Consider the following 21,820-nt stretch of genomic DNA (forward strand, 5'->3'; position numbering starts at 1 on the left):
TATCAATGGGTATAAAAAAATTACGTATATAATAAGCTTGATGAATTATTATCCCGATGAATAAATCGTAGGACGATGTCTGCTATTTATTTTAAAATAAAATTTTTTATTTCGCTCTTATCGACCAGAAGTACGATTCATGGAGGATTGAAAGGAGCACTGGGTTCATGTCCCTATCACGGCACATTATACAAAAGCTTTGGTTTTACGCTTCCGAGGCGGCGGATATCTCCCTATGGTTGCTTCAAGAAGTGCGTCGACACGAGGCGTAACGTAAGCATCGAGGGTACAACCACCAGTCCCAATTAATGCTCTTGCACCTTCTAGTCTGGCTGAATGCCTCACCACCAGGTAAACTACCACTCCCACCTCCACTGTAACCACCACCAGTCACCAGCTACCGGTCACTTTTGTTTCTCGCATCCTCTTCCTCTCACCCACCAGCAACCTCCTTAGCTCGCCTTCTTGTCCACCGACTTCCCTCGTATCCTTCAGCTTCAAGAGGATTCCAGAAGCCTTTGACTTTTTTAATCCGCCCGCCCCGATGACAACACCTTTATTATTCTGTCAATCATATATCAAAGTCAAATGTCATTAAACTGTATATATATGTTGTTTGCCTAGTCATTTAATAATTGACCACCGCTAAGTTATGGTAATAAATCGATACTGGACTCTATACACTTTACAACTCTATCATCATAAATTATTTAGCGCTCTTAGGGATCTTTATGCCGGTCAGACATTTGAATACCTTTTAATTTCCGGTCATTTCATTAAAACTTGTACCAAATAATAATAATAATAATATATTGTTTATAAATAATTAATAAAAATCAACTGTCACTTGAATTCACTTGACGCCGACATCTTCGGAAGAAACTTCGAGAATAATTTCCTATAGGAGCTCAGGGTATTTGCATATATATATATATATGCATATATATACATATTCATTTAACGAGACAATTAAATTTAACTTTATTTCTATCTTTATAGTTTCAAAGACCGCGAGTTAACACTAAAGTTAACAATCAACTGTAAGATATATTTAAAAAAAAAAAAAACGGTTGATGGCTGATGACGATTGATAACTCCAAACGTTTTCTGCACGAAATTATTTAATGGTTGAAAATGTAGGTGAATGAAAACTGCAGCAAAAGGTTTGTCATGCGTGAAACGACCGTCCGAATAAATAATTATAGTAATTAAGGAACGAAAAATATAAATATATAAATATACCTGTGTCCGCTGATGAAATTCATACCAGAGATATCATGAGTTGGGTACACAAATACTGAACTGCACACGTTACGGTATATATGTTACGTGTTGTAGAATAAATGATCCAGATTATGATACGTTTTTTTTATTACACGGGGATGGATATGAGTACCGATACAATGTATGGGAAAAAAGTTTACCAGCAGCACATTTACCGAGGACGACCGAGCGGCCTCGAAACGTCCAAGTGTCGCGACGCAGCTTGCAAACGCGTAGCAATAACTTCCTTTGCGCATGCATCCCCGCAAGAACTAGAAGTAGATCAATAGGCGCACTCTTACATGCGTCGAAGCACCACCAGGTGAGTTTATTACCTTTGGTACACTTTAAATACGTCTTTAGCAGTAATCTTATTGGTGGTGTCCATCGTAAATTTACGAGTAATGAGCTTACATGCTCATCATGCTCTTATTGCATTAAGACATCGATAGCAAATAAATTTTACTTTTTTTTAACTTTCATGCTTTCTTATTATAATTACTATGGTTTGTTGGTTTATGAATGAGTTTGTTCATTCATTAAATGTGCCGAGGAGTTTCATTATATATTTTTATTGGAAACTCGTCAATACATTTATGGAGAACACGATTTTTAAGTTTTTTTTAGCTGCAAAAAATCTAGTTTATTTTTAATTTTACTCAGAGTAGATTTTCAAATTTTTTTCAAAACAATGTAACAACACACTAAATAATTTGCGAATTTAATCTGGAGTAAATGCGGAGCAGATGGCTGTGTAATTATTTATTCCACTTGGAGTAAAATTGACTTCTAAAAGGAGTTCATTTTAATTTTAAAACTCCAAATCGGAGTTAATGTGGACTTAAAAAAAATCCAGTTCACTTCAAAATCACTCCGCTGAAAAGACAAGTTCTCTATTTACTCCCTATACGAAGTGATTTTTTTTCAAACTCCAGAACTCCGAGTGGCGGAGTAAATCCGAATTTAAATAAAATTTGTGGTCATTCCCGATTTTTTACAGCTTAAAAAATATAATATTGACAATTTGTACTGATAAAAGTATGTATCACACATTTAAATATATAATATAAAAATATTGATATTAATAAATATAAATATTTGAAATGTAAATATAAATATCTGAAATATAAAGATAATGTCGTAAATGTAAGAGTAAATATAAATATATATAAATTTAACGTAAATTGTAAATATAAGAATAATATATATCTCGCGTAAATAAGAATAACAAGACAATCACAATGTAGAGGAATGACGTAAACACTCTCGACAAACCACCACGCAGATGAGTAATATTGGAGCGAAAGTTTCAAACAAAGAACATGGGATTGTTGTTGAGTAACTCTGGTCTCAAAGTGAGTTTGGTTCTTTGCTCCCGCTCTAGATTATCCATTTGAATAGGGACTCTGTGAAAAAAAATGAATGAATGCCTATATAATTATACTTGGATGTACTTAGCAAATGAGTTCAAATGTTTGAAATAATTTTGTTTGTTGAACTTACCCGCTAATTAATGCTCGTGCTCGGAAAGCTGCCAAGTGAGCGTAGTAAGTTGGGGCCGGGTAACTCACGGAACGTGTGCAGCGGGAGAACATGTGGCAGAGATAGTAAGTCAGGGTCTCAATGTCATCTTCAGACATTTTATTGTCATCCCAGAGGCAACGATATTTAGTAGGCCGAGCTGTTCCCTAAAGTTTTAATGGACAATAATTTAAAAATATAAATAAAGTCGTGGGTAAGAGCTGGGTTTATTATAAAATACCTGAATACTGGCGTGGGACACGAGGTAGAAGTCAATGTGCGAGGGATGGGTGATCTTGGTGTCGACAATTGTGCCAGCTTGCACATTTCCACCTTTGTCGTCTGAGTTTTTCAAGTCTGTCGGGAACAATCGGATATGGTGACGTTTTTGAACGACCAGGAATGTTATCTTGGGTTCGTATTTATTTGGTTGACCAAAACGTCTGCATGCGGTTTTTATAGCTTGCAACTCAAAATGCATTACTTGGGGAAACTGACCTTCACTTACTCCGTCTCTTTAATTTAAAAGAAAAAAAAATTATATTACAAAAAATACCATAGAATTAAATGAAATTTTAAAACGAATTGTAATACCGGTAAAAGAAAATTTTTTCAGGTCTTTTTTTTCCATTGGATTCAGTAAAAATTTTCAGTTGATCATAAACGATTTCTTCTAACTGCAGTATTATTTCCTGACGCGATGGCTGTAATTTAATGACGACGTTGTACTTGAATATATCAGGACTTTGACTTGCCGCTACCTGCAACAAATTTGAAATTTTTATTTTTAAAAAAAGTTATTAATAAAATAATTAACTTGATTACCGCAGCTATAGAAGGACTATGAGCGGAGTCGGCTGATGGATGAGTGACGTCAGCGCCGAAAATTATCGTGGGGACTTTCAAGCATTGCGGTCTGAAAGTAAATATTGTCAAGCTAAATACCTGAATAATTGTAAGCCGCCAATAACATTGCAGTTAATCTTACTTGCTTTCAGGAACAAATGAATGATTGATGCCACCTAGTTTTGAGTTTATTTTTAAAAGAATATTTCCCGCTGTTGATCTGTCTGAATTTTTGACAATATTGCTTATCGTTTTATCTTTAAGGCACTGAGTGAGTATGCCGATGTGCAGTTCTGCTGTTTGTTTTACTTTGGGATAAATGTCCACAGGAAATTTTGGAATCACAACAATCACTAGTTTCAGCCGATTTTTTTTCTGTTGCTCGAAATAATTAATAAGTTCTCGGGTATCTTGTGCGCTTTCGATTTTCATAATTCTAAAAGGAGCCTGAGGCTTTCCTATTATCATTCCGTTGTCTTTTCCTAAAATATTTCAAGTAATAATCAAATATTTTTATACAGTCAAGTAATTAATTATAAATTTCTGTACTATTTTACCGAAATTTTGCAGCAATGAAACAAATTTTCTGATCTCTTCTTCCTTACAATCCGATGACAGGTTCAAAACAGTCCACGAATTGTCTGGTATATTTTGAGCTGTCAGAAATTTACCCGCCCGCCAAACACCTTTTTGAACTTTCAAACTTTTTATATCTTTATATTTCAATGAAGGCGGCTCCAGAACACGTGCGTCAATTTTTTCAAGCTGCCCATTCAAAGAAATTCCAAACTCTCGCATCGTTAAATTGTCATTGAAATTCATTGAGTGAAGAACAGATTGAATGCTCCTCATACGTTCTGACGCAGGTTTCGCAGTTTCTTTTATCATTTTGATAGTCTGCTTATCGTTTAATTTTTTATTTATTATCGAACCAGCAGGAATCGTACATAACTAAGCATTAAAAATATAAAACGATAGTTATTCCAAAAGTCATTGTATAAATAATTGCTAGACTTACTTCTGGCGGAAGTAAAACTTTCTTTTTCTTGGACCCAACCCAAAGACATGGTAAATCAGGGCGCTGAAGTTTGTATCCTTTAGACCGAAGAAAGTAATTAGCAACAGTACATTGCTGTCCATTTTCTATAGTAAATTTAGCATCTTTTGCAGGTTGACCTAGACCATTTACTCCAACAGTTCTTTTACTGCTTGGCTTGTTGGGTAGCTGGAATACAACTTTTAGTCCTTCAAGATATTTACTGATCTTATTAAAGTTCTTGGACAACATGTCTGCAGTCAATTCTGTTGTGGAATCACCGCATTGTTCTTTCATTGCATCTAATACACTGACGGACTTTGGAAATGATTTATGAGAAACTGAATAGATAATAAAAATTGAATTAGTTGTCAAATTTAATGAATAATTAATTAACTAGCAATTACCATCGACATTGAAGTATGGCTTCCACCCAAGAACAGCCGATTGGAACATTCCGACCCAGAGTTCCATCCCGTTATCTAAATCAAAGGGTTGGGATTGTGGTTGTTGGAAAAATGACCGTCCGATAGGAATCGCGCAAGCATATGGAGCACTTCGGAGGACAACATCAAGGACTTGGATGGACGACTGATCCTTTTCTTTTTCTTTAAATCCTGTAGATACTCTTGGCAACCATGACAAGTCTATGACGTTAACTTTCTCCATCGTTACTGTTACAGCACAATCTTGATAACCTTCCTCGTCAGCAATTTGTACAATATGTGTAATCTAACAAATTAAATTAAAACCATAAGAAATATGTTCAGTATAAATAAAATTTCTAAATTTTTACTTACACTGTGGCCAAATGGTAAATCGCCCACGGAATAAGCGTTAGCGCGACCATCAAATGCAGGCCAGTTTTTGGGAAATTTTTCTTCTCGCAATTTATTGAACACAAGTCTTTTCAATAACTTTGGCGTGTTGTTACTAAATTTTATGTCATAATGGGTGGCTGCTACTTTAAACTTACTGTCAAAAATAATCTTCACCATATTGGTAAACACTTCAATGTTCCTGCCTCTGGCTCCAGCTTTACCTGGATTTTTTCTTACAGGTATGAGACTACTCCAATAATTTTTTTCCTTTTCAGTGAAAGACTCTTTATCAGGGCCACCTGAAGATCCAGCCTGAAAATCGGTTCATATTGATTTATTAATTATCAAACTGTTTATTTATTTCCAACCAGACATACTTTAGCACCACTAGACTTTACAGCAGTATTATTTTCTGGTGATGAAGCAGCCGAAGGTGGCGATGGCTAAAATATTAAAATTTGAAATATAATATTAAAAAATATATATCACACTACTTAATAAATTGGAGTATTGCGGGTCTAGAAACCTTTTTCATTTCTTCTTTTGATTCTTCATCGCCTTTCTCATTCCCTTTTCTACCAGCAGTATTATCACTTTTTTCTTCCTCACCAACTTCTATTTCTTCACTAGACTTAGCGGAGCCGTCTGAAGCTGCAGCAGCACCAGCTTCGCATGAGAGAAGCTGAGCTTCTTTAGGTCGAGCCCAAACACCTTGCGGAGGTTCAGGGTCTACCGGAATAGGTAGACCCCAAGTACTTTGTCTATTCATAGAAATTTTTTTCTTTTTTTCTTGCTTCTGCCAAGGCTCTCGTGATTCAGACTCCTGCTGATCGTGTTCCTGTGACGTTCTTTCTTGTCCTTGACTTAATTCGTTCACTACCTGTCCCTTTTTATCCTTTTTCTTCTTTCCTGAAAATTAAATAAATCATAAATAATAAACAAAAATTTATACTGTGGTCTTTGAATGGAAATTTTGTTTATCGCAAGACCATGAAAACTTTTTATAAAGGAAGTCTCTACTTGCCTTTGCCCATCGTGAGTTTTTATTATTGCTATTCTAAACCCTACAAACTTCACCGTCGAACTGACGCAATTACTTCAGGGGCTTTTACAGCTCTGCTATAACAAAGTCCTGGATGTCAAAGCACGAACAGGTAAAATTGCGTCGTCCTAGATAATAAACATTACAAATAATGGGAAGATAAATAAAAAATGTAAAACTAAAAAATATTTTTTATTTTATAAGAAAAATAAATGATTTATTTAATTTTGCTATTGAAAAATTTTCATTGGTTCATAAGACAGTAAATGGCGAGGAAATAAATTTATTTATAAAAAATAGTTAGCTCCAGATATATTTAAATCGATAGTTATTGATCTATACTGAAGTTAATGCGCAACCGTGTAATTTTCCAGGAAGTTTGATAACGATCAAACTTACTCTGCGTGTTTGGATTTCCTGATATCGATCCGTGAAAAATTAATCGAGTAATTAGAAAAAGCGAAATGTCGATGAACATAATCTGATAAAATAAATGAAGAAATAGTTATGGTTAATATATTAACGAAACCATTAAAAATTAGTGAAAAAAACCGGCTTATAAAAAAACCGAGAAGAAATGACTCATAGAGTGACCCCTGGACTTCTTGCTGTTGACGAGCTTTCTGAGCTCAAAGGAATCCATCCTCACCATTCTCTCCAAATAGAGGCGATTGGAAGGAACAATAAATGTTCATATTGTTGGGAGTTATTCCCAACAGAAGAAAAGTTACAGGCCACTCCATTGAAATGCATAGCCAGTGTGATCTGCCCGCATCTACCTGACGCTAATTACTCGGAAAGTAAATTTTTTTCAGGACTTTTTTGGGTTTCTCCTACTAGAGGACATTAAAAGGAACAAAAAATGTTAATGTTGTTGGGAGATATTCCCAACAAAAGAAAAGTTACGAGCCACTCTTTGTAGAAACCGACATCCTCATTCATCTTCATTTATCTTCATTTATCCTAATATGGGTCATAGATCAAAAAATAAATTTTTTCCGGGACTTTTTTGAGTTTCTCCTACTAGAGGACACTAAAAGGAATAAAAAATATTAATGTTGTTGGGAGTTACTCCCAACAGGAGAAAAGTTACGAGCCACTCTTTATAAAAATACACGGCCGTCACTCTTCTTTATTTCCCTGCTCTATTACGTCGTCATACTTGAAACCAATAATTTTTGAAACTACAAGTTTTATTAATATTAATATTTATTAATATCTCTTGATTACATATTTTTTGGTGTACATTTGTGACAAAAATAAAAATAAAGTAAAATAAAATAAAAGACAATTATAAAGAAAAAATATTTAAACCACCCAATTTTCCGAACGACTTGAGAGCTCAGATAATTATAAATATAATATAAAAATATCTTAAATAAGCAGCTATCAATAGAATATATGATATTATATATCTATAAATATTCAATATAATCATATTATTATAATAACAGTATCTTAGAATCAGTGGAAGCGGGCATTTTAAACAAAGAACATGGGGTTGTTGTTGACTAAATCCGGCTTCAAAGTTAACTTAGTCTTCTGTTCCCTCTCCAGATTATTCATTTGAATAGGAACTCTAAAAATAATTTATTGAAATGAATAACAAATTAAATTCAATGATATTAAATAACTATTTCCTATAACTCACCCACTAATTAGAGCTCGTGCTCGGAAAGCTGCCAAGTGAGCGTAGTAAGTTGGGGCCGGGTAACTCACCGAACGTGTGCAACGGGAGAACATGTGGCAGAGATAATAAGTCAGGGTCTCAATATCATCTTCCGACATGTCATTATCATCCCAGAGGCAACGGTATTTAGTAGGTCGAGCTGTTCCCTGTAATTCAAATCGATATATTAATGTTAAAATGCAAATCAAGCCGTCGGTGAGAGTTGAATTTATTATAAAATACCTGAATACTGGCGTGGGACACGAGGTAGAAGTCAATGTGCGAAGGATGGGTGATCTTGGTGTCGACAATCGTGCCAGCTTGCACATTTCCACCTCTATCGTCTGAATTCCTACCGTCAGCTGGGAACAATCGGATATGGTGACGTTTTTGAACCACCAGGAACGTTATCTTGGGTTCATATTTATCCGGTTGACCAAAACGCCTGCATGCGTTTCTCATAGCTTGCAATTCAAAATGCATCACCTGAGGGAACTGACCTTCACTTACTCCGTCTCTGTAATTTATAATAATCATAAAAAATTAGACAAACTTCCAATTAGAATATTTCGGAGATTAAAAATTAGTAGCTAACCGGTAGTAGAAAATTTTTTCAGGTCTTCTCCCAGTATTTTTTTTGAAAATATTCAACTGATCGAAGACTATTTCTTCAAGCTGCAAAATAATTTCCTGGCGAGCTGGTTGCAATTTAATTTCAATGTTGTATTTAAATACATCAGCACCTTGACTCGCTGCAACCTAAGCAAATTTCAAATTATTGTAACTAAATATCTTTTATTTGTATAATTATTAATAAATTCACATACTGCAGCTATAGAAGGAATGTCAGTTGCATCAGGCGACGGATGGGTTACATCGGCACCGAAAATAATTGCAGGTACTCTTAAGCACGCCGGTCTGTAATTAAATATCAATAGTTGTAAGTATTTTAAAAATTATTAAATTTAAAAAATTGATGATTTCATCTGACTTACTTTATCTCAGAATTGAATGTATGATTTATTCCATTCAACTTAGAATTTATTTTTAAAAGAATATTTCCTGCGGTTGATCTGTCGTTCCTATCGACGCACTTACTAATTGTCTGGTCTTTGACACATTGAGTAAGTATGCCAACTTGCAATTCTGCTTGTTGTTTTACTCGAGCATAAACGTCCGGGGGAAATCCAGGAATCACAACAACCACGAGTTGCATTTTATTTTTTTTCAAATCGTCTAATGTTCGTGAGAGATTGGAGATGTCGCGAGGATTTCGGCACTGCATAACTGCGAATGGAGTGCTTGGATTTCCAATAGTCATTCCATTACTTCTTCCTAATATATTTTAAATTGAATATAAATATTTGAATTATTGACGTAGTTCATCTGTAGGACAGAAGTATCGCTTTTGGCCACTCAAGGTCCAGTTTTGGACATTTTAAAAATTTTAATTCTGGCCCAAAGACGCCCAAATATGAGCAGTGGCCACGAATGGTACTTCTACCCTATTGCTTTATAATTAATAATTATAATACTTTACCAAAATCTTGAAGCATCTTGACAAAATCTCTAAGACAGCCTTCATGACAGCGCGATAAGTTTAAAATAGTCCATGAATTTTCTGGGATGTTTTGAGCAGTCAAAAATTTACTTGCTCGCCAAACACCTTTTTGAACTCTTACATTTTTAATATCAGCATACTGCAATGCCGGTGGATCTAACACACGTGCATCAACTTTTTCAAGTTGACCATTCAAAGATATACCAAATTCTTGCATTGTTGGATCAGCATTGAAATTAATTGAATGCAGCGCATCTTCGATTCGCGCTTTACGTTCAGGAGCTGGTTTGGCTGCTTCTTTAATCATCCTACGAGTCTGTTCATCGTTTAATTTTCTGTTTGTGACTGTACCAGCGGCAATTGTGCATAACTATAAATTTAAAATTAAATATATATTATTTTAATCAACTAAACATAATGAAATAATTAAATCAGTAGATAAAAAGAAGTGAATAATTACTTCTGGGGGAAGTAGAACATGTTTTTGTCGTGATCCAACCCAAAGACACGGTAATTTTGGATACTGAAGCCGGTATTGTTTAGATCCAGAAAAGTAATTAGCAACAGTACACTGCTGTCCATTGTCCAAAGTGAATACTGCCGCATCTGCTGGTTTATCTAATCCGTTAACTCCAACAGTTCTTCTGGTACTCGGCTTGTTGGGTAACTGGAATACCACTTTCAATCCTTTTAGATATTTTGTTATTTTGTCCAAGTTTTGGGACACCATATCAGCAGTTAATTCTCGGGGAGGTCCAGCACGACGATCAGCGCATAGATCTTTCATTGCCTCAATTACGCTGATAGATTTTGGGAAGGCTTTGTGTGCAACTGTAAAAAATACATGAAGATTACAATAAATTAAATTATTTGTGTTATTAATTGGTACGGACCATCGACATTGAAGTAAGGCTTCCATCCCAGAACAGCTGATTGGAACATTCCGACCCAGAGCTCCATGCCGTCGCTCAAATTAAAAGCTTGGGATCTTGGTTGCTGGAAAAATGAACGTCCAACGGGGATCGACCGAGTGAATTGGGCGCTACGAAGCACAACATCAAGAACTTGGATGGAAGTCTGATCCTTTTCTTCTTCCTTAAGTCCTGGAGATACTTTTGGTAACCATGACATGTCTATCACGTTAACTTTTTCCATCGTCACTACGACAGGACGCTCTTGCTGACGTTCTTCGTCAAACACTTGCACGGTGTGGGTGATCTGTTAAAATAATTTATAATTCAAGTAATAATGGATGAAAAAAATAAAATTTTAAATTATTTAAGTCACTACTTACACTTTTTCCAAAGGGTAGGTCTCCTGCGGAGTAGGCATTAACGCGACCATCGAATGCCGGCCAATTTTTAGGGAACTTCTCCTCGCGCAATTTATTAAAAGCAAGTCTTTTCAAAAATTTCGGCTTGTCGGGATCAAATTTAACGTCGTAGTGGGTAGCATTAACTTTGAATTTGCTGTTGAAAATAATTTGCACCATGTTGGTGTAGACTTGAATTTTTCTACCTTTTGTTCCAGCTTTGAGTGGATCTTTACGGGTGGGTATGAGACTCATCAAACGATTCTTTTCTTTGTCTGTTAAAGACTTTTTATCCAACCCACCGGGAGATTCTTTCTAAAATTTGCAAAGTTGTTTATTAGTTAATCGATATTTCAAATGTTTATTATGTATTTCAATATTGGACTTACTTTAGGAGTTCCTTGAGCTGCACTGCCACTTGACTTGACGGAAGCAGCATCTCCACCTGCTGATGAAGCAACTGAAGGTGCCCGTGATGACTAAAATACAAATTTAAAAAAAGAAAATCTATTAGAATATACAGTTACTAATGTGCTGATAATTTTAAGATTTCTTTAACTTCTGTTGTACGTACACGGTCACTGTCTGCTTTAGCTCCTGGTTCACTTTTTCCTTGTTCACTTACGCTCATTCTTTCCATAGATTTAGCAATTCCGGCAGTATCTTGTACTGGCGGTGCTTGTGGGCGAGACGGTTGCTGTTGTTGTTGTTTTTGTTGACCCCATGCTGATGATGCAGGTGGTTGTTGTTGTTCTTGAGGTCTAGATTGTCCCCATGCACCTTGTCCTCCTTGTTGTTGCTGTTGTTGTTGTTCTTGGGATCTAGGTTGACCCCATGCACCTTGTTGAGGTCTACCTCCTTGTTGTTGACCTTGTTGAGGTCTACCTCCTTGTTGCTGACCTTGCTGAGGTCTTCCTCCTTGGTATTGGCCATCTTGTGATCTTCCACCTTGTTGCTGACCTTGTTGAGGTCTACCTCCTTGTTGCTGACCTTGCTGAGGTCTTCCTCCTTGGTATTGGCCATCTTGTGATCTTCCACCTTGTTGCTGGCCTTGGTGAGGTCTTCCTCCTTGTTGCTGACCTTGTTGAGGTCTTCCTCCTTGGTATTGGCCATCTTGTGATCTTCCACCTTGTTGCTGACCTTGTTGAGGTCTTCCTCCTTGCTGTTGAGCCTGCTGAGGTCTACCTCCTTGTTGCTGACCTTGCTGAGGTCTTCCTCCTTGGTATTGACCATCTTGTGATCTTCCACCCTGTTGCTGACCTTGTTGAGGTCTACCTCCTTGCTGTTGACCCTGCTGAGGTCTACCACCTTGATCTTGTTGTTGTCTAGGTTGTTGAGGTTGCTCTTGTCTTTGTGCTGATCCTTGTCCCTGACTCGGTTCACCACCACCCTGTCCCCCTCCTCCTCCCTTCTTTTTTCCTACAAAATAAATAACACAATAATTAACAATAAAAATTACAATATATTACTTGTCAATTGCTTATCACCGATTTCATTTAAAATATTTCAAAGATGATGCAACATCGATGCTTACAAAATATGTCCGTGCTTACCTTTTCCCATTGCAAATTATTTAAAAAACTTCAACACTGATTATAATAATTAATATAAATATATAAATAACCAAATGTATTTTATTTTCAAATAATTACAAATTATTTATATAAATTTTATCTAAATAATATGAACTTTAATTTCTCAATATAAAAATCAGAGTAAGCTCGAAACGTAATTACATTATGGCCTCTTGTTTCGCTGGTTATATACCGAGTGGCGTCAATGGTTTTGGAATTTACTGAGTTTCATGAATTGTTTGTCTTGTAAAAAGGTACAGTCACCACTAAAAATTTTTAATCGCCCAAATACCAACGGAACTTACAGGCTGTTCTACTGGTCCATGACAGCTCTAACAAACGATTTCATTGGCACACTGTCACTTACCTCAAGACTGTCTAAAAATTTTAGCACCACCTGTACTTGTCAGAGTTTTCACTGAAATAATTTTCTCTACCAATACCTAATGCATTTCAAAAGAAATAAATTTGTCATTGGTCCATAGATTGCAATATCAAACAATTACCAACGAACAGTATCTTAAAATTCAAGTGTTGCCAATTTCAAAAATCAAAAGTCATCAATTGAAAACTCAAAGCACAGGTGCGCTCTACCTGTTTCTGTCATCATCAACAAATTACAGGTCACCTGTCATTTTATTTAAAAAATAAATTTACATACCATATTTGTCAATGACTTTAAATTAAATGTTAACATTACCACTTTATTTGCTCAACCAATGACATTACACCAAATCATTATCATTTATCAATGTCATTAACCTCGAAAACCTCAATTGATAAAAACTAGATAACAAGTGACATATTACTAGTTTTAAATTAAATTTTCTACAAATTAAATAGTTAATTATCAAGTACTGAGTACTTACATAAAAATAAATTGCAATTATAATTTTACAAATTAAAAAATGAACTCCGCTAGTAAATACATTCGCTTGTCAACTGGATTTAATATGCCACTTGTTGGAAGTAAGATTGTCAAAAAAAATATTATTTTATTTTTTTTAACACCAACTGCTTAATTACCGAGTGATAAATTAATTAATAATAATTATTGCTGATTAATTTCAGTCGGGACTTATAAAACAACTGGGAGAGAAAAAATATACAACGTTCTTGACGAAGCACTGGGTGTTGGCTATCATTCCATAGGTAATTTCAAAAAATATTTGCTGCTAATTGATATTATTTATAAAGTTCAATATATTTAATTATTGCAGACACAGCAGCAGTTTATAGAAATGAAGAAGATATAGGTTATGCATTAAAAAGTATATTGAATAAATACGCTCTTGAAAGAGATGATATTTTCATAACTACGAAACTAGGTAGCAATCAAATTTTTAATAGTTTTTAACAGGTAGTTGTAGCAAAAATTTATTTATGATTTTAAATTAGCGCCAAGTGATAACGGAAGTCCTCAACGAATAAGAAAAGCTGTTGAAGCATCACTCAAAGCATTGGGAACATCCTACATTGATTTGTACCTGATCCACTGGCCCGGAACTGGAGGAATACCTGAAGATTCAATAGAAAACATCAAACTGAGATCAGTCACCTGGCAGACGCTGATCGATTTGAAGTCTCAGGGATTTTTGCGATCTATTGGAGTCTCTAATTACACTATCAAGCATTTGCAATTGCTGCTAGAAGATTGTCATGGAGAAAGTCCTGCTGTAAATCAAGTGAGCTACTACCTGAAAGATTGAATTTAAAAAAACAAAAATTTTTAAGTTGAATTTATTTTACTGTTCAAGGTCGAGTGTCACCCTCATTACAGACAAGAGAAACTCATTGAGTTTTGTAACAAAACCGGGATTCATGTACAAGCGTATTCATCACTAGGAACGAGTAATGAAACGACTTTACTTAATGATCCTATTGTCTGTAGAGTTGCTGAAGAACTAGAAGTATCACCAGCGCGTGTGTTGTTGAAGTGGGCACTTCAACAAGGAATTGGTAATTAGTTTCTTGATAAATTTTTTTTTTTTTGTGTGATTGTAAGTAAATATTTATTTTTTTATTGGCTTGTAGGAATAATACCCAAGGCGACTTCAAAAGAACACATTCATGATAATTTCAAATTAGATTTTACCATCAATGAGACTCAGATGAAAGCACTTTGTTCATTACCTCAGAGAAAATATGCCTGGAGCCCAGACAATGTTGTCTAAAAAATAAATTTTTTACTTATATTATAATTAACCGTATTAATTATCTAGTTTTAAGTATAAAATAATTAAAAAATGAATTTTCAAGATAAAATTGCCAAATTATGTATTGATAAGTATAAGTCTTTAAAAAAAACCGGAAAACCGCGTGATAATGAATGGACAGTTTTAGCTGGTGTAGTATTGAAAGATGAGGGTGATAATTTAAAAATAGTCTCATTGGCAACGGGAACAAAATGTCTGGGTTATAAAGAATTGGTAAATACTAATTTATATGATATGGGTAGTAGATTAAGTGATTCACATGCAGAAGTACTTACACGACGTGCCTTCATAAGATATTTGTACGATCAAATCGACCAATTACTTTCTTTAAATAAAAGCCAAGTTTTTATAATTAACGATGGGTCTATTGAATTTAAAAACGGGGTGTCTTTTCATTTTTACGCAAGTCATACTCCTTGTGGTGATTGTTCAATAATTCCAAAGGAAAAAATTAAAATGCGAGTTGCTGATAATGGAATCGATGATGATGATGACGGGAATCCTTTGCCAAAAATTTTAAAATTAAACGATGATGCAAAAGCAGACAATGGAACGATTGTAGAAAATAATTCATTTGTTGATGACATTCATCGGACTGGTGCTAAAATTATTGCAACGGAAGAAAAACAAGATCTTTATTTACCTGGTGTTAATTATCATAGCACGGGGCCGTTGAGAACCAAACCTGGACGTGGAGATCGTACTCTAAGTTTGTCTTGTTCAGATAAAATGGCCAAGTAATTAAAAATACTAATTATTACTTTATTTTATTAGAAGAGTTTTACTTAAATAATTTTTTTAAAGCACAGGTGGAACTTTGTCGGCATCCAGGGAGCGCTTTTGTCATTATTTATTCCGGTATTGAAACTTGAGACTATTGTTATTGGTAATGGATGCCCATTTTCAATGGAAGCAATGGAACGTGGCTTGTGCAAAAGGTTCACTGACGAATTCACTCTGCCGAAAATTTATCAGAGTTCTTTGATTTTCATGCATGGGAAAGACAATTGCAGAATTAATCCTTGTCCATCTAGTATCATCTGGTGCGCTACACAAAAACAGTACGACGTTTTTTGTTTAATAGAAGAAAAAATAAATTTATTTTACTGAAGTATTAAATATTGAATTTATTTTCAGAGATACTGAAATCGCGGTCGAAGGACGTAAGCAAGGAGCAACTAAAAATAAAAAAGGAAATTATTTGCTTGTGACAAGAAAAAATTTTTTAAAAACTTTTCTTAGTCTTATTGAAAAGCATCCGAATTTTAAATCGATACCGAGACATCTGAAAAAAATAACTTACTATGATTGCAAACAGTGGTCTAATAATTACCAAAAATCCTGGAGTAATTTGAGAGCCAATATCATGAGAACATGGCCGTCAAAACCGATACAGCTTAAAAAATTTATATTGTAACAATTTGTTGTCAATTTTAAAATATCTATTTTATTATAAAACTTAAATAAATATTTACATAAAAAAATATTATGAATTATTTCTTATAATACTCTTCTACTCAAATTGCTGTATCCGATTCCAGTGCAAGTTAGAACCACCTGGTCCAGAATACTTTCGTCTTCTTGATTTCTGGCTGGGTCTAATTTGAATATTATCCCGAAAAAGTCTTTCAAGTCACGCAGGAATTGGATTCTATAAGATGAAATATTTTTTTTTAATGGAAATTTTAAATAATTTCAGAAATTTTGGGATAGATTTTTATTTTTACTTACGTTGATTGAGATAATGGACCCACTAACACTTTGGAGACGTCTTTTTTACCGAGGGCCATGAAGAGGATCGCCATCCTTTGGAAAACAGAATCTACACATCCATTCCTAGACAAAAGTAACACGTCAATAAATTTGTTCTTTACACTAAATGTATTTATAAAAACAATTTAATTACCTGTAAATTTCATCTAATAATTTCATGGCAGCTTCTTTGCCAATATCTTCAGGATTGCATGGCAAAGAATTATTTTTCATGACTGACGAGCATGCTTCGCCACAGAGGAATACTCCAGTAGTAGTTTCAGCAGAGATTGTGATCCCAAATCCAGGAGATTTTCCCCCGTTACCTTTCCGACAGTGGTCTGTGTGAATATAAATATCTGGAAGGAATTTTAACAAGACTCCTTTCGCAGACTCTACCATGCGGTTGGCGATAGATGGAGATACTCGCAGACTGCAGGCTACTCCTCGAATCCTTTTGACCATTCCACTGTCCAAGAACTAGATTAAAAAAATAATTCAATGAAAATTTGAATTTCAAATCAATTGCTAAAAAAAATTGCTTACATGGACAGGCTTCAGAGTACGATTGACAGGACATGTGAAATGAACTTCACCACCTCCTTCAGGCGCAGCACCTCTCTTAGTGACTTTCAGATCAAGATCACAATCACCGATCACGAATTTCGCGAGTACTGGTAATCCTGCTGCTTTTATTCTATCAACCGACGGATCTATCAGAAGCAAATCACAAATAAATAAATTTCTTAAATTTTTAGAGTACAAATTTAATTGATTCGTTACCTAGAGTATTGTTGGTGATTCCTCTGAGTTTAATATTGACAGGATTCTTGCAAAAAGGCGCGAGGATCATGACAGCTTCAAGATAATATCCAATACCTCGTTCTAGATTGCAGTCATGCTCCAAATCACCTCCGACCAACAATCCTGGACTGTAATAAAGACTCGTTCCCGTTTCATTCAAATCTATTTTCGACCCGTTAGTCAATCGGTCCAGCAGTCGTATCAAATTAACTTCATGTGCTGCCAAAAAAAATAATTCACTTAATTAAATAAATCCACCCACAAATAAATAAAATAATTAAAAAACTAACCTCTCACTCCTGGATCATCACTGCTAGCTCTGATATTATCAATTTTTACCGGTTTCCCAGACAATGTTGATAACAACAACCGTTGTTTCAAATAATTACACCCTTCATATGTGATTCCGTTCCTCATGACTGGATATTTAATTCAATTACTCAAAGTACTCGCGCACGTGGTAAACAAACCACAAATTGTTCATAACTTCTGAATGCCGCCATTTTCTGTCCTTGTCTTCTCTACCTGTCTCTCTCCTTTAAATCTTTCAATTCATTTCCACCGGACTACACTTGAATATTATTGGCCGAAAATAATCCAATTAAAATTTTACTTGACAGTATCCACAAATAATTGCAGACCACGGAGTTCAATTTGCAAAACTACCAATCGGAAGACAATTACGCACTTACTTCACTGAAAAAAAAAAATAAATAAATATAAATAATATAATTCTGTGTAAAATTTTTTTTCACTCATCATTATATTCTTCGGTCACGGTGTCTGAGTGGGTATATATATAAGACATAAGTAAAGTACTTTACGTGACGTCATTATTTGCGAATTATTTATAAATTGTACATGTATACTGCACTTTGAACAGAATAACTGGACTACCTGCCTACCATCGATTGTAATAACATTTTTAGAACATCATTAAATTAACACACGTATGTATTAATAAATTTGAATTATATTATTATTTTTACCTGCACTCGTAAAGTATGTCAGCTACCAGCAGTCAAAATAAAATATATACAAATATTTTCGCAATTACCGGTTTATAAATACATAATTCGTAATTTATTTTTCTTATAAATTCTACATCATTATCAGCAAAAAAACACGTATGTTATTATTGACATTACTTCAGAGTTCAATTGAGAATTTCATACAATTAATTTTTGTTAAATATGTATGTTGATTATTTTATTTTTTCATACTCACTGTACTGGTAGCAGGTTATATTGTAAGAAAAATTATTAGTATTAATTTTATGATCACGAAGTTAATAGACAATTAAAAATTTTTGAATTATTTTCCACAAATCTTTAAAAAAAAAAATATGTGCATGTAGAAATTTAAAAAACTAGGCGCAATTTTTTAAAATTTAAAAATTATTAGACGTCGGCTGACTCAGTATCATTTAATTTTTTTATTATCGAGGCGTGATTATAATTATAATTTTTTTTGCAGGTAGCAGATTGATAACAATTAGTCATGAGTTTACAGTGGACATTGATCGCATCATTTTTGTATGCCGAGATATTTATAGTGTTGTTGCTGGTATTGCCGGTAGCATCACCAAAAAGATGGCAGTCATTATTTAAATCAAGATTTTTACAGAGTTTAAGCAATCAAGCTTCGTTTTACTTCTTTATGCTTCTTGCTATTTTAGTATTGTTCTTACTTGACGCTATCAGAGAAATGAATAAATATTCAAAATTAGAGCATACTGAACATGGTCATCTAGATGCTGAAATGCAAGGTAATTTTATTGATGTCAATTATTATTTATTAGAATAATTAAGTAGAAAATTGAGCCAAGTCACGTTGTAGAATAAATATGCGACATTGAGATTGCAGGCACAATCGTCTGATTAAATTTCATTACATAAAATGTTTACTAAAATTTGTTAAGATATTTTAGTAGACATGGTTGTGTTAGCAGTTGAAGTGGCAGATGTTGATAATTAAATTTAAATCAGAACTTGATTGAATTTTTTTCTTAAAATTTATATTAATCTTTTGAAGATAAATATTACAATAATTAAAATTTATCAATGACTCATTGTCATTATCAGAAAATATGATGTCAATTCTGAGCAGAATTTCATCATTTATTTAAAATAAAAAAATTAATTTATAATTCTCTAAATTTTTTTTAGGAAGCATGCGATTATTCCGAGCCCAGAGAAACTTTTACATTTCCGGGTTCGCCCTATTTTTGAGTTTGGTAATACGACGTCTCGTGATTCTAATTTCTACACAGGCAACTCTTTTAGCACAGAGTGAAGCAGCTTTGCGCCAGGCCCAGTCAGCAACCACTACCGCAAAAAGTCTATTGTCACAAAAAGGCGAGACAGCACAAAATGACAGCAATGAAGCTCACGACAAACTTGTCACCGATTTGAAATCTCAAGTGTCCGAGTTATCGCAAAAAAATACTGAACTCGAGAATGAACTCAAGCGAGAGAAAAAAGATAAAGACGCGCTAAAGTCTCAGGCTGAATCTCTCGCCAAAGAGTACGATCGGCTTACTGGAGAACATGCTAAATTAGTTAAGGCTGAGGGCGGTGATAAAAAAAGTGATTAATTATTTATATGTTACTCGATCAATAATCATTTTCATTGTTTTTAATACTACATACTATTTTTACTCCAGCTGCTATATTTTAAATAATTAATTTAATATCTGATACTCATCTCATTATAAATCTTCCCAAGTTATTCATTAAATATTTATCATTTTATATTTATAATAAATATCAATAATTATATTTGCAGCATATTTATTTTAATTGTAACTCGATGATCAAAATAATTATGTTTGTAAATAAATAGGTGGCACGGTTGATAATCATTAATATATAAATGTACGAATGGATGATAATAAAAATATAAAATTTGATTTACATAAAAATAATTAATTATTTATAAGAATATGTACTTATATGAAAAGGAAAAGGGCTGATAAATTTAAAATAATAATTTATGTACTCCATACTTTATCAGATATCATACAAGTTATCAATAATCAGTACAGATTTGCAACAATAATTTAAAATAATATTTGCTCTTTTTATTACTGTACATTTATCAAACTAAACTCAGCATTTATCGTCATCAAAATGAACAAATGAAAATTAATAACGCGAATTATTTAAATAAATTATTTTTTTGTCTATCAAAATTATTACATCATTGAGAACTAGATTTTTTGATGTCATTCTTTAGACTGGATTTAATTGATGTTGGCCGCGTAAATAATAATCAGACACATGATGTTGGATATTAGCATCTCGCAGCAATAATATTAGCCCGGCATTGATCCACGCAACTGCTGAACTCTTCAACTACATTCGCACATTTCAATATTTCACGCGGATGTTCTTGATAGCATTGAATTACCTTTTTCTTCTTATCACTACACGGTGCTACTGTTATGTCAATATTAACATTTTTGTTGCCTAAAAAAATATAATTATTATATATTACTCCCACATAATCGATCATTTAAATAATTAAGTGCTACCTGGAGCATTTGCAATTTGTTCCTTGGCACGATTGTACTCGTCCTGGAAAACCCTATTAATTTTTTCATACTGCCCATGAAGTTTTTGCAAACGCTGCCTCCAGTACTGATCTAAAACTTGGAGCTCATTTTCTTTTTGATGTAAAACTTTCATGGCCGTCATCGTGTACTCGGGATACAGCTGACCTGAGTATTCAGGATTTGGTAAGCTTTCGTGACGTGCAGGTACACTACGTACTGGTGTCACTGGAGCTGGAACTGGAGCAAGAATAGGAGCAGGAGTAGAAGCAACACTTGGAGCTGGTTTAGGAGCAGACTTTACATGATCATCAACATTATTATGAATAGTATTGTCAGTTCTTGATGATTCCGCTGTCTTTACGTCACCGGCAGCATCAGCTGTGACACTTTTTTCGCTGTTTCGTGCTAATCGCTCAACTAAATCTGTTGATATCTGGATAACTCCTTCTTCGTTATTGATTGTGAGCTTACGCGCACTTTGACTGGAGCCCATGCTCCCTATTTCCAACCTGCGTTCGGAAAAAATTGTGTTAATAAATTAATTCAATGATTTTAATTAAATTAAATTTTAAATACTCTGGCACTTGCGATACATCTTCACGTGCACTAATTTTTTTATTGAGGTCAAAAAATAAATCGATTTAGATAAATAATTTTATTGGTTATTACCTTTAGATTTATATATTATTTAATTGTTAAATTATATTTTATTATAATAATGTTACATAAATTTCATAACACATGCTGAATTCAGAGGTGCTCAGTTACCCAGAATTTACAATAATTTTGGTAAAAAAAGTCAAAAGGTTATTCAGTGGTGACCAACATCTTGAAGATGATCATGATC

General features: G+C 34.1%; 7 protein-coding genes across 7 annotated transcripts; 3 read left to right on the forward strand and 4 right to left on the reverse strand.

Moving 5' to 3' along the window:
• Positions 1 to 2,409: 2,409 nt before the first annotated feature.
• On the reverse strand, positions 2,410 to 6,521 carry LOC103576506 (protein argonaute-2). Its single transcript, XM_008556736.2, has 13 exons — positions 6,512 to 6,521; positions 6,014 to 6,396; positions 5,865 to 5,930; positions 5,467 to 5,799; positions 5,074 to 5,398; positions 4,649 to 5,007; positions 4,188 to 4,581; positions 3,773 to 4,112; positions 3,610 to 3,700; positions 3,379 to 3,545; positions 3,026 to 3,299; positions 2,767 to 2,951; positions 2,410 to 2,669 (listed from the first exon to the last, which is right to left on the reverse strand). The coding sequence occupies exons 1-13, from the start codon at positions 6,519 to 6,521 to the stop codon at positions 2,573 to 2,575; spliced, it is 3,024 nt and encodes a 1,007-aa protein (XP_008554958.1). The 3' UTR covers positions 2,410 to 2,572.
• Positions 6,522 to 7,727: 1,206 nt separating this feature from the next.
• Positions 7,728 to 12,905, reverse strand: LOC103576484 (protein argonaute-2). Its single transcript, XM_053737639.1, has 13 exons — positions 12,625 to 12,905; positions 11,646 to 12,490; positions 11,461 to 11,550; positions 11,054 to 11,386; positions 10,653 to 10,977; positions 10,220 to 10,590; positions 9,739 to 10,129; positions 9,194 to 9,533; positions 9,026 to 9,116; positions 8,794 to 8,957; positions 8,442 to 8,715; positions 8,181 to 8,365; positions 7,728 to 8,108 (listed from the first exon to the last, which is right to left on the reverse strand). The coding sequence occupies exons 1-13, from the start codon at positions 12,632 to 12,634 to the stop codon at positions 8,012 to 8,014; spliced, it is 3,516 nt and encodes a 1,171-aa protein (XP_053593614.1). The 5' UTR covers positions 12,635 to 12,905; the 3' UTR covers positions 7,728 to 8,011.
• A 369-nt stretch (positions 12,906 to 13,274) lies between these two features.
• Positions 13,275 to 14,904, forward strand: LOC103576481 (uncharacterized). The gene is made up of 6 exons (XM_008556700.2): positions 13,275 to 13,614; positions 13,717 to 13,797; positions 13,866 to 13,973; positions 14,044 to 14,330; positions 14,403 to 14,604; positions 14,680 to 14,904. Exons 1-6 carry the CDS (start codon positions 13,554 to 13,556, stop codon positions 14,817 to 14,819), a joined length of 879 nt encoding a protein of 292 aa, XP_008554922.1. The 5' UTR covers positions 13,275 to 13,553; the 3' UTR covers positions 14,820 to 14,904.
• LOC103576482 (tRNA-specific adenosine deaminase 1) lies at positions 14,892 to 16,341 on the forward strand. Its single transcript, XM_008556701.2, has 3 exons — positions 14,892 to 15,598; positions 15,671 to 15,922; positions 15,999 to 16,341. Exons 1-3 carry the CDS (start codon positions 14,892 to 14,894, stop codon positions 16,276 to 16,278), a joined length of 1,239 nt encoding a protein of 412 aa, XP_008554923.1. The 3' UTR covers positions 16,279 to 16,341.
• LOC103576483 (RNA 3'-terminal phosphate cyclase-like protein) lies at positions 16,288 to 17,978 on the reverse strand. The gene is made up of 6 exons (XM_008556703.3): positions 17,708 to 17,978; positions 17,397 to 17,636; positions 17,160 to 17,326; positions 16,768 to 17,093; positions 16,593 to 16,697; positions 16,288 to 16,512 (listed from the first exon to the last, which is right to left on the reverse strand). The coding sequence occupies exons 1-6, from the start codon at positions 17,832 to 17,834 to the stop codon at positions 16,362 to 16,364; spliced, it is 1,116 nt and encodes a 371-aa protein (XP_008554925.1). The 5' UTR covers positions 17,835 to 17,978; the 3' UTR covers positions 16,288 to 16,361.
• Positions 17,979 to 18,177: 199 nt separating this feature from the next.
• On the forward strand, positions 18,178 to 20,197 carry LOC103576479 (B-cell receptor-associated protein 31). Its single transcript, XM_014442783.2, has 3 exons — positions 18,178 to 18,367; positions 18,894 to 19,185; positions 19,586 to 20,197. Exons 2-3 carry the CDS (start codon positions 18,918 to 18,920, stop codon positions 20,011 to 20,013), a joined length of 696 nt encoding a protein of 231 aa, XP_014298269.1. The 5' UTR covers positions 18,178 to 18,367; positions 18,894 to 18,917; the 3' UTR covers positions 20,014 to 20,197.
• Positions 20,198 to 20,394: 197 nt separating this feature from the next.
• On the reverse strand, positions 20,395 to 21,816 carry LOC103576478 (uncharacterized). Its single transcript, XM_008556697.3, has 3 exons — positions 21,643 to 21,816; positions 20,953 to 21,482; positions 20,395 to 20,887 (listed from the first exon to the last, which is right to left on the reverse strand). Exons 2-3 carry the CDS (start codon positions 21,464 to 21,466, stop codon positions 20,712 to 20,714), a joined length of 690 nt encoding a protein of 229 aa, XP_008554919.1. The 5' UTR covers positions 21,467 to 21,482; positions 21,643 to 21,816; the 3' UTR covers positions 20,395 to 20,711.
• Between the last annotated feature and the right edge of the window lie 4 nt (positions 21,817 to 21,820).

This window comes from Microplitis demolitor, chromosome 3, assembly GCF_026212275.2.
Source record: "Microplitis demolitor isolate Queensland-Clemson2020A chromosome 3, iyMicDemo2.1a, whole genome shotgun sequence".
In the NCBI taxonomy this organism is placed as follows: Eukaryota; Metazoa; Arthropoda; class Insecta; order Hymenoptera; family Braconidae; genus Microplitis; species Microplitis demolitor.

Excerpts from the sequence above, each read along its gene's own strand:
- LOC103576483 (XM_008556703.3), bottom strand. The coding sequence starts at position 17,834 with ATGAGGAACGGAATCACATATGAAGGGTGTAATTATTTGAAACAACGG. Across the intron at positions 17,637-17,707 it reads TGATGATCCAGGAGTGAGAG|CACATGAAGTTAATTTGATA; the intron begins GTTAGTTTTTTA and ends TTTTTTTGGCAG. Across the intron at positions 16,698-16,767 it reads TTATTAGATGAAATTTACAG|GAATGGATGTGTAGATTCTG; the intron begins GTAATTAAATTG and ends ACTTTTGTCTAG.
- LOC103576478 (XM_008556697.3), bottom strand. The coding sequence starts at position 21,466 with ATGGGCTCCAGTCAAAGTGCGCGTAAGCTCACAATCAATAACGAAGAA. Across the intron at positions 20,888-20,952 it reads ACAAATTGCAAATGCTCCAG|GCAACAAAAATGTTAATATT; the intron begins GTAGCACTTAAT and ends ATATTTTTTTAG.
- LOC103576506 (XM_008556736.2), bottom strand. Across the intron at positions 4,582-4,648 it reads AAGTTTTACTTCCGCCAGAA|TTATGTACGATTCCTGCTGG; the intron begins GTAAGTCTAGCA and ends TTTAATGCTTAG. Across the intron at positions 4,113-4,187 it reads TTCATTGCTGCAAAATTTCG|GAAAAGACAACGGAATGATA; the intron begins GTAAAATAGTAC and ends GAAATATTTTAG.
- LOC103576481 (XM_008556700.2), top strand. The coding sequence starts at position 13,554 with ATGAACTCCGCTAGTAAATACATTCGCTTGTCAACTGGATTTAATATG. Across the intron at positions 13,615-13,716 it reads TAATATGCCACTTGTTGGAA|TCGGGACTTATAAAACAACT; the intron begins GTAAGATTGTCA and ends GATTAATTTCAG. Across the intron at positions 13,798-13,865 it reads TGTTGGCTATCATTCCATAG|ACACAGCAGCAGTTTATAGA; the intron begins GTAATTTCAAAA and ends TAATTATTGCAG.
- LOC103576482 (XM_008556701.2), top strand. The coding sequence starts at position 14,892 with ATGAATTTTCAAGATAAAATTGCCAAATTATGTATTGATAAGTATAAG. Across the intron at positions 15,599-15,670 it reads TGTTCAGATAAAATGGCCAA|GTGGAACTTTGTCGGCATCC; the intron begins GTAATTAAAAAT and ends TTTAAAGCACAG. Across the intron at positions 15,923-15,998 it reads TGGTGCGCTACACAAAAACA|AGATACTGAAATCGCGGTCG; the intron begins GTACGACGTTTT and ends ATTTATTTTCAG.
- LOC103576479 (XM_014442783.2), top strand. The coding sequence starts at position 18,918 with ATGAGTTTACAGTGGACATTGATCGCATCATTTTTGTATGCCGAGATA. Across the intron at positions 19,186-19,585 it reads TCTAGATGCTGAAATGCAAG|GAAGCATGCGATTATTCCGA; the intron begins GTAATTTTATTG and ends AATTTTTTTTAG.
- LOC103576484 (XM_053737639.1), bottom strand. Across the intron at positions 11,387-11,460 it reads CAGCTCAAGGAACTCCTAAA|AAAGAATCTCCCGGTGGGTT; the intron begins GTAAGTCCAATA and ends TGCAAATTTTAG. Across the intron at positions 8,958-9,025 it reads ACATTCCTTCTATAGCTGCA|GTTGCAGCGAGTCAAGGTGC; the intron begins GTATGTGAATTT and ends AAATTTGCTTAG.